This window comes from Hyaena hyaena, unplaced genomic scaffold (assembly GCF_003009895.1).
Source record: "Hyaena hyaena isolate Hyena2069 unplaced genomic scaffold, ASM300989v1 scaffold_205, whole genome shotgun sequence".
Taxonomy (NCBI): Eukaryota; Metazoa; Chordata; class Mammalia; order Carnivora; family Hyaenidae; genus Hyaena; species Hyaena hyaena.
The window spans coordinates 301,110-313,563 of NW_024080838.1; the positions used below are offsets into that span (position 1 = coordinate 301,110).

The 12,454-nt window shown below is 37.1% G+C and overlaps 1 protein-coding gene across 3 annotated transcripts in view; it reads left to right on the forward strand.

Moving 5' to 3' along the window:
- The window catches only part of GFM2 (GTP dependent ribosome recycling factor mitochondrial 2), a 64,316-nt gene that overhangs the window by 30,578 nt on the left and 21,284 nt on the right, over positions 1–12,454 (forward strand). For all 3 annotated transcript variants that reach the window (XM_039242070.1, XM_039242071.1, XM_039242072.1), the window contains 5 exons: positions 2,556–2,644; positions 4,214–4,274; positions 4,523–4,702; positions 9,052–9,132; positions 11,019–11,167. In XM_039242070.1, coding sequence (XP_039098001.1) covers positions 2,556–2,644; positions 4,214–4,274; positions 4,523–4,702; positions 9,052–9,132; positions 11,019–11,167 — 560 coding nt within the window. The remainder of the gene's footprint in view (positions 1–2,555; positions 2,645–4,213; positions 4,275–4,522; positions 4,703–9,051; positions 9,133–11,018; positions 11,168–12,454) is intronic.

Below are 12,454 nucleotides of genomic sequence, written 5' to 3' on the forward strand. Positions count from 1 at the left end.
TATGAGAAAATTTCTCAAGTTAGATATAAAATATTATAGGAATGTTAAATTTCCAGAATGTGATAGATAACACGATTGATTATGTAGGGAAATACTGTTTTAGGAAGTATGTACTGTAATTTTCATAGTACATGGGTGTGATCAAGTACTTGTATCCAGAGTATATGAAGAACTACAAATCAGTAATAAAAACTAACAACTCAATTTAAAAAATGGATAAAAAACTTGAGTGGATTTTTCACTAGAGATGTGAGTGGCCCAGTGAGCACATGAAAAGATGCTCAGTCTCATTAATTATGAGAGAAATGTAAATTAAAATTATAATGAAAAACATTCTTGTGAAAAACCCACAAGAATGGCTAAAGTTGAAAAAATAGTGGCAAATAATGGCTGAGGATGTGGAACAAGTGGAAGTCTTATATCCTGTTGGTGGGACTGTAAAATATTACACTTTGGAAGACTATTTGGCAGTTTCTCATAAGGTGAAATATGCACATGTCCTCTCACCCAGCACTTCTACTCCCATATCTTTATCTAAGGGAATGAGAATATTTGTCCCCTTAGGACTTCTTCACAATATGTATAGCAGCTAAATTCATAATAGCCCTAAACTAGAAATAGTCTGAGTGCTCGTCCGCAGGTGGGCAAACACGCTGGCACATTTATACAAAAACAGACAAAGCAACCAGCATACCTAACAACGTGAGTGAGTGTCAGAAACTTTGTTACTAAAAGAAGCCGTGTTATTTATATGAGATTCAAAAAGAATGAATCAGTGGTGACAAATATGAGGACAGGTTGTTTATGGGGGTGAGACGTAAGAAAACTTTCTTAGGTTCTATGTCTTCATTGGAATAGTAGCTCCACACGTATATATGTTTATCAGAACTCACTATACACTTAAGATGAGTGTTTTTTATTCTATTTAAATTTTACTTAACCAAATTATAAAAAGTGGTTTCTGTATCAGGTAATGTTAGCACATTAGGCTATTTATGCTCTGCTCCAGGGCTTTGAGACTCTACTAGGCAGAGATATTAAAACAGACTCAAACTATTTATATTTAATATGTATAAAAATTAGAATTAAAAGCAGTCAAGTAGAAAAGCATTAGAGGGGGACGCCTGGGTGGCTCAGCCGGTTAAACGTCCGACTTTGGCTCGGGTCATGATCTCACGGTTCGTAGGTTCGAGGCCTGTGTCGGACTCTGTGCTGACAGCTAGCTCAGAGACTGGAGGCTGCTTCAGATGCTGTGTCTCCCTCTCTCTCTGACCCTCCCCTGCTCACGCTGCCTCTCTGTCAGAAATAAATAAAACATTTAAAAAAATAACAATTAAAAAAATAACATAAAGAAAAGCATATGAGGGGGCACCTGGGTGACTCGTGGTTAAGCATCTGACTCTTTTTAAAAATTTTTTTTAACATTTTTTATTTAATTCTGAGAAAGAGAGACACAGTGTGAGAAGGGGAGGGTCAGAGAGAGTGGGAGACACAGAATCCAAAACAGGTTCTAGGCTCTGAGCTAGCTGTCAACACAGAGCCCAATGCAGGGCTCGAACCCACGAACTGCAAGATCATGACCTGAGCCGAAGTCAGCCGCCCAACCGACTGAGCCACCCAGGCGCTGCCCCCCTTTAAAAAAAATTTTTTTTTTTTTAATGTAAGTATCCAATTCTTTATTTCACTTCAGGTCATGATCTCGTGGTCTCTGTGGATTGTGCCCCTTGTTGGGGCTCTGCTTTCACAACATGGAGCCTGCCTGGGAGTCAGTGTCTGTCTCTCTCTCTCTTTCTCTCTCTCTCTTTCTCTCTCTCCTTTTCTTTCTCTCTTTCTCTCTGTGTTTCCTCCCATGTGTGCATGCATGCTTTCTCTCACTCTCTCTCTTGCTCACTCGCTCTCAAAATAATTTTTAAAAACATGTGAGAATTGCTACTTAGAAATAGTTATTGGCTTTTTTCTCCCTTACTCTTCAGTTTAACTCCACATTCAAACATTGATGATAAAGATACATATACTTTTAACATTTTTTATTTAAATTTTACTTAATACATAGTGCAATGTTGGTTTAAGGAGTGAAAGTACATATTTTTGTAACAGTCATTTTTATAGTACAGTCCTATTCTTTTTACAACAACAAAAGAATTAAGGCAAAAGTCCATATTTCACAGGTCAGCATGCAGTTGAGTTCAGTATGATGTGACTTGTACTAGGTTAGGTGAAGCCAGACAAAAATGACATCTAGTTCTTGATTAAGTCCTCTTTCCGTGACTCTTAGTACCTTCCAGGTGTTTGTTCTCCTCGTGTGGCAACCCAGGTCACCCAGAGGAGTGAGTGTTCTCAGTTTGAAAAGCACACTTCCATCACACTTCATCCGTCCTTTGCTCTGTTACCCTGCTAGCAGAGTGACTCTGCAGGTACAAGTGCAGCGGCACTACTTCTTTGTTGGAACAGGGCCCAATTCCATGTTACAGTCGATTCTTACATCTGTTTGTTCCTTGCGTAGTAGAGTTATTTTTGCCCAAGATGTGTTTGTTTTCCCTTTTTCTTTGCTCTAGGCCCAGACTCTCACAGTATGGAGGCAAGCTGATAAACACGAGATACCTCGAATCTGTTTTTTAAACAAAATGGACAAAACTGGAGCAAGGTATTTCAAGGTTTTTTTTTTGTTTTTTTTGTTTTTTTTTTTAAATTAAAAGTAGGAATACAGGGGTGTCTGGGTGGCTCAGTTGGTTAAGCATCCAACTTCGGCTCAGGTCATGATTTTATGGTTTGTGAGTTCAAGCCCCACATTGAGCTCTGTGCTGACAACTCAGAGCCTGGAGCCTGCTTTGGATTCTGTGTCTCCCTCTCTTTCTGCCCCTCCCCTGCTCATGCCGTTTCTCTCTCTCTCTCTCTCAAAAATAAACATTAAAAAAAAGGTAGGAATACAATTTTAGCTTTTAATGGACTCTAACTTAAATTTATAAATATTTATACTCTTCCCTCTAGAGTATAAATATTCCATGGAATCTCCATTTGGTCCCATTAAAAAAAGAGTTTCAAAGCAGGTAGAAACGTGATAAGGAGAGATCCTGGTCAATGTGTGAGAGTGGCAAATACAAAACATAAACTATCCCTCTCCTCAAACCACACAGTATGATTTGTGTTTTCGTAATTCTCTGTCCTATTTCTAAACTGATAACATGATACTAAGAATGCCTAAGGGAAAGGTATAGAAAAATTAGCCTGGCTTTTGGAAGAAAGGTGGTAGCTCTGTATGATAGCACATGTAGTTAGAGGAAAGAGTCCTTGACTTATAATTACAAATCATGCATTTGAATGTCATAACTGAACTTTATCATTGGTGACCTCAATCAATTTATTTAAATCTTCGTTTCAAACTATAATAAGTGAAGCTTATTATGACAGCACCCTAGATACCTCTGTGGCAGGATTATGGTGGATACTCAAGCACTATTATTTGAAATTGACATTGAAAGTTTATTCAAGATATTGTCGTATGGAAGACTGGTAAATGGTGAACAATAGGGACAGTGAAAACAGTTGTGATTTTGGAGAACATTCTTAAATCTGTTTTAAGAATCTTAACATTTAAGGGGTGCCTGGGTGACTCTTGATTTCTGCTCAGGTCATGATCTCACAGTTCATTTAAAAAAATTTTTTTTAATGTTTTTATTTATTTCTGAGAGGGAGAGAGACAACGTGAGCAGGGGAGGGTCAGAGAGAGAGGGAGACACAGAATCTGAAACAGGCTCCAGGCTCTGAGCTAGCTGTCAGCACAGAGCCTGACATGGGGCTCAAACCTACAAACCGTGAGATCATGAGCTGAGCTGAAGTCAGACGTTTAACCTACTGAGCCACCCAGGCGCCCCATGATCTCACAGTTCATGAGATGAAGCCTGCATGGAGCTCCTACTGACAGCACGGAGCTTGCTTGGGATCTCTTTCTCTCTCTGACAATAAATAAATACACATTTAAAAAAAGAATTTTAATATTTTTAAAGTTTGTTTATTTTTGAGAGAGAGAGAGGGAGTAAGCGATCAGGAGAGGGGCAGAGAGAGAATCCTAAGCAGGCTCCACACTGTCAGCATAGAGCCCAACGTGGGGTCCTAAGATCATGACCTGACAGGAGTCAGATGCTTAACTGACTGAGCCACCCAGGCGGCCCAAAAATCTTAACATTTTTAATTACAGTTGTTTTACTTCCTGCAGTTTTAAATATGCGGTTCAAAGCATCAGAGAGAAGTTGAAGGCAAAGCCCTTACTTTTACAGGTTGGTTAATATTTGGTTTATTAACAGTAACAGCTGTAGATTTCCTCATCATTTTATCGTGACTTAGATATTTCTGAAACTCTCAAGTCTTTTTAAAAGAAAGTTGGCATGTAAATAAAAATAGATATAGATTAAGATAATAATGTTAATAGCCATTTGGGGGAAAGTTGGGAAAGATAACATTTTATCATCAATGCAGTTCTAATTGAGTGATCATTTAGCAAAGTTAATCTCACTCTGATTTGCAGTTACCACTTGGTGAAGGCAAAGCTTTCAAAGGAGTTGTGGATGTAGTGAGTAAAGAAAAACTTCTTTGGAACCCTACTTCAGATGATGGAAAAGACTTTGTGAGGATACCCCTTTTGGAAGTGAGTGATCCTGAATTGTTTAAGGAGACAACTGAAGCAAGGAATGCCTTAATTGAACAGGTAAAATAAATACTTGGAGTTTACATTTGCATGTTTTAAAACTTTAAAAATATTTTGTATGTTGTGAAATTTATAAAGTACATATATATTTTATGTATATATAAAGTGTAGCAAAGAACAGAGTGGATACCGATGTTTCCACAACCCCACCCAGCTTGTGAAACAGAATATTAGCAATACCCTTGAATCATTGTGTGCCACTTCTGTTTATTTCTCTCTCTAATCATTTCCACTAATCATTTCCTCCCCCCACCACTCTTTTAATTTTTTTTAAATTTATATTTATTTCTGAGGAGAGAGAGAGACATCATGAGCAGGGGAAGGGCAGAGCGAGAGGGAGATACAGAATCTGAAGACAGGCTGTAGTCTCTGAGCTAGCTGTTAGCACAGAGCCCAACGCGGGGCTCGAACCCACAAACCATGAGATCATGACCTGAGCTGAAGTCGGACGCTTAACCGACTGAGCCACCCAGGCGCCCCTCCCCCACTACTATCTAGACTGTAACCTTCTTTCATTTGCTTTGTTTTTTTTTTTTTTTTTTTTTTTTTTTTTTTTTTTTTTTTTTTTTTTTTTTTTTTTTTTTTTTTTTTTTTTTAATATTTTTTATTTATTTCTAGGGGAGAGAGAGAGAGAGTGTGAGCAGGGGAGGGTCAGAGAGAGAGGGAGTCACAGACTGAAACAGGCTCCAGGCTCTGAGCTGGCAGTCAGCACAGAGCCCGACGCGGGGCTCGAACCCACGAACCGCGAGATCATGACCCAAGCGAAAGTCGGACGCTTCACCGACTAAGCCACCCAGGCGCCCCTCATTTGCTTTGTTTTATAGTTCGCTATGAATGAATATATTCATGAAGGACTTAGTTTTCCATGGTTTTGAACTTTACATAAATGGAATGATACTGTATTTTATAACAGTATGTTGCAGATTCATCCTTGTTGTTATGTGTGGTTATGCTTCATTTTCAATCTTCTGTCATGTTCCAATATGATGATACCACAATTTATTGTCTGTTCTTTTGTTGGTAGACTTTGAGGTTATGTTGTCTCTCTTGCTGTTAGAAACAGTGTTGCTATGAACATCTTTGTATGTATCTCCTTGTACACACTTGTGAGAATTTGCTTAGGGTTAAACCTAGGAATAGCTCAGAGTGTGTTCATCTTTTATTTCATCAAATGTCACATTAACTTAGAAATTTTTAAAACCATTAATTTTATAGTTAATAAAATTAAAACTCTGGACTTCACCCTCAAAATTATAATAGAAAATAGTAAGATTGCTAATATTTATATGGTATTGTTGGTATATAATAAATGAAAGCTGCCTTAAATAAACTCTCTGAATCTTATGGCAGTAAAGAACATTTGAGTCTGAACCCTTTGATATTTTTACTTCTGAATTAAACTGGTCAAAGTAGATCCTGTCATCATTAATTATTTTCATTAGTCTTTGTATCAGGTTGTTATTGAAGTAATTATTTTTCTTTATAATATATAGTAATATCTACTGTATATTATATGTAAAGTATATAAAATATACTTTATTATTAGCAGAATAATGATCATTGTTATTTTTGTTATTGGGTAACTGTTACTGACGGCGTACTGTCAACTAACTTAAGTGCTTTACGTATGTTTAATCCTCATAGCAGCCTATATTATCCTTGTTTCACTGGTGGGGAAACAGAAGCTTAGACTCCTTACCTAAGTTGTCCTACAGCTAATAAGGAGCAGAGCTGGAACCGGAACCTAGGTCTGTCTCCATTGAGAGCTGGAGCTCTTACCCACTTTCTTGCTTCTCTAATTTGGGGAGCCATAAACAGATGAAAGTAGAATTGACATTTACTTATTTACTTACCTATTTATTTATTTTAAAGTTTGTTTATTTTGAGAGAATGTCGGACAGAGAATCCAAAGCAGGCTCTGCACTGTCAGCACAGCCTGACATGGATTTTGACCTGAGCCAAAATCAACAGTTGGACGCTTACCCAACTGAGCCTCCCATGTGTCCAAAATAGACATTTATTAATCAGTGATTGGTTGCATAATTAGTTCTTCTCTGAGATTTTGTTTTATCTTATGCATGTCTAATGCATGTCTTAGGACATGATAATATGTAATGAAAATAAGATTGGAGACTCTCTGTAGATGATAATAAATTGCTAATTACAAGGAGTATGTATGTATTTATAGAATTAGAGATTGAGACCACATCACACCTGTTAGGATAGGAACAATCAAAAAAGCCCCACAAAACCCCCCAACCAGAAAATAAGTGTTGGCAAAATATGGAGAAACTGCAGCCTTTGTGTGCTGTTGGTAGGAATGAAAATGATGCGACCACTGTAGAAAATAGTATGGTGGTTCCTCAGAAGATTGAAAATAGAATTACCAAATAGTCCTAGCATTTCTGCTTCTGGATGTATACCCAAAAAAAGTGATAGCAGGATCTCGAACAGATATTTACATTTCTTTGTTCATAGCACCATCATTCCTAATGGCCAGATCGTGGGAGCAACCCAAGTGTTCATCAACAAGATGAGTAGATAAAATGTGGTATAAATATACAATGATATATTATTATTCAGCCTTAAAAAGGAAAGACATTCTGACACTTGCTACAATATGGATGAATCTCGGGGACATTATGCTCATTGAAATAAGCTAGTCCAGAAGACAAGACAAATACCATAATGCTGCCACTTACATGGGGTATTTAGAATAGTCAAATTTGGAGAGACAAAGTAGAATTGTAGTTGCCAGGGGATAGGGGAGAGGAGAATGAGGAAGAGTTGCTTCATGGTATAGAATTTTGGTTTTGCAAGATTGAGAAAGTTTTGGATAGTAGTTTTACAACAATGTGAATATACTTAACATTACTCAGCTGTTCAGTTAGAAACAGTTAAGATGGTAAATTTTATGTTATGTTACATTTTATCACAATTAAATTTTTTTGGAGAGTAAGATTAGTGTGGACTAAAATCAATTTCCTGTGTTCTAAAGGTAAATAGTGATAATAAATTACACTTACTATATTCTTACTGTATGTTCTGGAAGCATGATTTGAATTGGTTATTTAATCCTCGCCCTGTGAAGTAGGTCCTGGTATTATCTCCATGATTAACCAAGGTAAAGAGAGGTAATGTAGGGGTCTCTGGGTGGCTCAATCAGTTGAATATCTGACTCGTTTTGGCGCAGGTCATGATCTTCTTTTTGGTTCATGGAATTGAGCCCTGCATCGGGTTTGCACTGACAGCATGGAGCTTGCCTGGGATTCTCTCTCTGCCCCTCCCCTGCTCATGCTTTCTCTCTCTCTCTCTCAAAATAAACTTAAAAGAGAGAGAGAGAGGTAATGTAACTTGATCTAAGTTTTTGAGTAAGTCAGTAAGTAGTAGAGCCATTTCAAGGCAGTTTAACTCCAGAAGCAGTGCTTGTCTATCATATATGTTCTTTATTCCCCAGGAGAATGGTTAGGTATGTTTCTACAATAGTTAGCTGTTCAAAGTGTGTTTTTCTCACCAAGTTTGAATGTTTTGCTCCTTTGTACTATTATAAACTTTTGAAACCTTTATTAAATTTATTGTCAGCTTAATTGTATTTCATACAGGCAGATGATTAAGAAAAGAACATGAATTAGATAATTGCATTTTTAGTGCTGAAACTATGCTTGTGACCCTCATCTTAAATCTGTTCCTGCAGTGTGGGATTAGAATAAGATGAGTTATTTTAGTTGAATTCTCTTATCACATCTGGTGAATATTCATAATGTTAAAAGAATACCAAGTGAACCTTTTTTTAATGTTTTACTTATTTTTGGGAGAGAGAGCATGTGCACAAGAACAGGGGAGGGGTGGACAGAGGCTATGAAGTGGGCTCTGTGCTGGCAGCAGAGAGCCTGATGTGGGGGCTCAGCTCACCAACCATGAGATCATGAACTGAGCTGAAGTCAGATGCTTAGTCCACTGAGCCACCCAGGTATCCCTAGATGAAACTTTTTAATGAACTAATTAAGACCTCTAAATTTATTATATTCTTATGATTATATATATTATCACTGTAAATTGTATACTTTATTTCTTCAGAGCACTCTGAGTGGATAGCATTTTATTGAGATACTTTATCTGGCTCTTGCTTCTCATGTATATAGGGAAGTTAAAATAGCATATCTTCAATTTTCAATCTCCTTTCCTATGTGAAAGAAACACCCTTTATCTCTTGAGATGTTTTGGAGGTCCATGGCCTGGATAAGGTAAATCATGTAGCTTTCTTGAAATATTTGGATCATGTACATTTATTTGGACTTAATAGTTGTGACAATAAAAGCAAGTTATAGAACTAAAACCTTTCTTTGTAGGTTGCAGATTTGGATGATGAATTTGCTGACTTGGTTTTAGGAGAATTCAGTGAAAATTTTGATTTGCTACCAGCTGAAAAGGTAAGTTTTATTATTCATTTGCTCTGATGAAATTTTACTAATTGGGTGTGGTTTGATTTCTGTTTCAAGTGTTTACTTTTTTTCAACTTTGCATAACATTAGAAAATGCTGACTTAATTACGAGAACGTTAAGATAAAGTCACTATTAATACAAGTACTTAAATAATGGTAGTGATTTACTCGTTGCAGATATGCTTTACAAAATCAGAATTTGAATCTTTTTTTACTGCTGTCGAGTCAGGCACAAGTTACTCGTTTCTTTGCAGCACATTCATTGTGGTCATTTCTTAGGTAGGTTTAGGGAAATTACAGGTAGAAATTTTATATTGAAAATTTACTGGTTTTGTAGACTACTGCAGTGATTTTTCTCATCAATTTTTATTTTCTGAAAATGTTTTAATTCTTACTGGAAGCTCATTACAGGTCTTTTTCTTTTTTTGTTTCCTTTTGAAATACATTAAACCAGAGAATAGTCATGTAAAACAGTAGTAATAATTGAATTAGGACAGATTTCTTCAAGGCATTTGTGTTATTTTCATCTAGGGACCTTCCCCTGTGAATTTAGCAGACAGTCTTTAATTTTCTTTATGAAACAAGAGTTACCAAGTAAAGTTTTTTTGTTTGTTTGTAAGTCAACTCTGTGTCCAACACAGAGCTTGAACTCACGAACCCAACGTCAAGAGTTGCATGCTCCACCAACTGAGCCAGCCAGGCACCTCCCAAGTATTTTAGAGGGTTATGTGTATGTATACACACACACACACACACACACACACACACACACACTCACTCACTCACTCACTCACTCACTCACACACACACATGCACACATATATAATGGGGCCCAGACTGAGCCCAGCAAATATACTTAGTTATTTTTCACTAAAAGAATTAAAGAAAAACACAAGTCTCAAGATTAATTTTGAGACCTTTGAAGTTAGAAATGGAAAAAAGTACTTTTCTTTTGAATGAAATGCCATAATGATTGAAATATTTTATTGTTTAATATTTGATCCCTGAGATATGATATTTGTTATGCCCTGTAGTCACACACCATGATTTCTGTTTTCAAAGAGCTTATGATATAACGTGGAATTGATATAATATTCCTCCTACCAGTAGCTTGCAAGCACACCCACACTTTCCTTGGTTTTTGAGGTCTTTCAAATTTGATTTCTACTTTGAGTTCTCATTTTTCTTTGAATTTGATTTTTTTAGGCTTAGTTATTTATTTTGAGAGAGAGAGAGAAACCACAAGTGGGGGAAGAACAAAGAGAGAAGGAGAGAGAGAGAATCCCAAGCAGGCTCCATACTGTCAGCACAGAGTGCGATGCAGGGCTTAACCTTACAAACCATGGGATTATGACCTGAGCTGAAATCAAGAGTCAGACGTGTCACTGACTGAGCCACCCAGGTGCCCCTGGATTTGATTTAATGTGGGTCTAATTCCTTTGAAGAAATTGTAATTCATATATATGGTCTTAATTTCTGTACAGGTCCTCTATTAGACTGTCAAGGTTAAATCAGAAGTATGTTTAATTCATTTATTCAAGAAATATTTTTAAACACCTGCTTATTTTAAGTACTTGTGTAGTTTCTGGAGATTTAGCAGTGTTTTTACAGGACTTATTATAATGTTCATATGGATTTTATATTCTAGTGGATAAGGAGACAGACAATAAACCAGTAAATATATATCCAATATGCCAAATCGTGATTAATATTATAAAGACAAATACAGAAGAATAAGGCCATAAAGAATGATGGAAGTGTGCTGAGTAGTTCTGTTTCACATGGTTGGTTGGCCAGGCATCTAATTCTTAGATACTTTAGTTGAAGCCAGTCTACTGCACACAGAATACAGTACTTCTGTCCCTGTTTTATAGCTACAGACTGCGGTACATAGAGTAACCCTGGCTCGGGCAGCAGTGCCTGTGCTTTGTGGAAGTGCCCTAAAAAACAAAGGTGTCCAGCCCTTGTTAGATGCTGTTACTATGTACCTGCCTTCACCTGAAGAGCGCAGCTACGAATTTCTGTGAGTATGCAGGGGCATGAATGAAATCGTATAGCCTCGCAAAACTAGGCTGATAGGTCTCATGTCACAAAAAGTAGTTGAAGCACCAGTTTTGAATAACATTGGTGAAGAATATCATTATAAATAATGCAGAGCTACATAAATGTTTACTTGAAAGGGACATTTGTTCTCATGTCATGTAGCCTGCTTGCTATATTTACAAATGGAGCTGGAATGTGTGGCTGTCAGTTAAAAAAAAAAAACAGTAGAGTGGAGTTTGATAAATAACTCTGTAGATAAATTTATACTAGATTTCAAGATTTTTAAAAAGCTCAAAATATTTTGTAGCTTAAGGGCCTGGTTTTACTTCTGTTGTCACTAACAGCTTTGTACTTAGTAATAAATCCTCTAAAATCCGAGTGAGCATTGTGCAAAATGGCAGGCAGGAATGGACTTTGCTTAATCCTTTAACTAGGACATTAATCACTCTTTTTTTTTTTTTTTTTTAATGTTTTATTTATTTCTGAGAGGGAGAGAGACAGTGTGAGCTGGGGAGGGTCAGAGAGAGAGGGAGACACAGAATCTGAAACAGGCTCCAGGCTCTGAGCTGGCTGTCAGCACAGAGCCCGACACGGGGCTCGAACCCACGAACTTTGAGATCATGACCTAAGCTGAAGTCAGATGCTTAACCGACTGAGCCACCCAGGTGCCCCTAATCACTCTTTATATCTCTCATTTGGAGAGGCATTAATGGTACAGTGATTATGGGCATGGACTGTGTACTCCCTGGATTTAAATCACAGTTCTTCCAAGCTGTTTGACCGTCTACCTATAAAATACAGAGAATAGGACATAACCTATTGGATTGTTACAGGAATCAAATGAGTTAGTATTTGTAAAACAAATGGAATAGTGCCTACTTAATATATGGTAAACTCTTTATATGTATTTGCTAAAGTTAAAAATTGGAGGGGATTAGGGATAAGATGGAGAAGTTTTATAACAGAAGTGTCTCACCTACTTTGAGTCATGGCTCCCTTGAAACTAATGAGAACATGGAGCTTTTCCTCAGAAAAATGTACCTATGTACAAAATTTGGCAATTCTAGAGGGATTCAGGCTTTCTGAAACATATCAGTGCACACCAGTTAAGGACGTCAATCTGCAAGAATGTTGTCTGTGTAAACAAGTTGATGTTTATATTGTAGATTTCTGTGGTTATGCAGCTAGAGAGAAAGTGGGAGGACAGAATGAAAGTAGTAGTTGGAAAGCACCTGTACATTTACCCTCTGCAGGCTTTTGTGAGAAG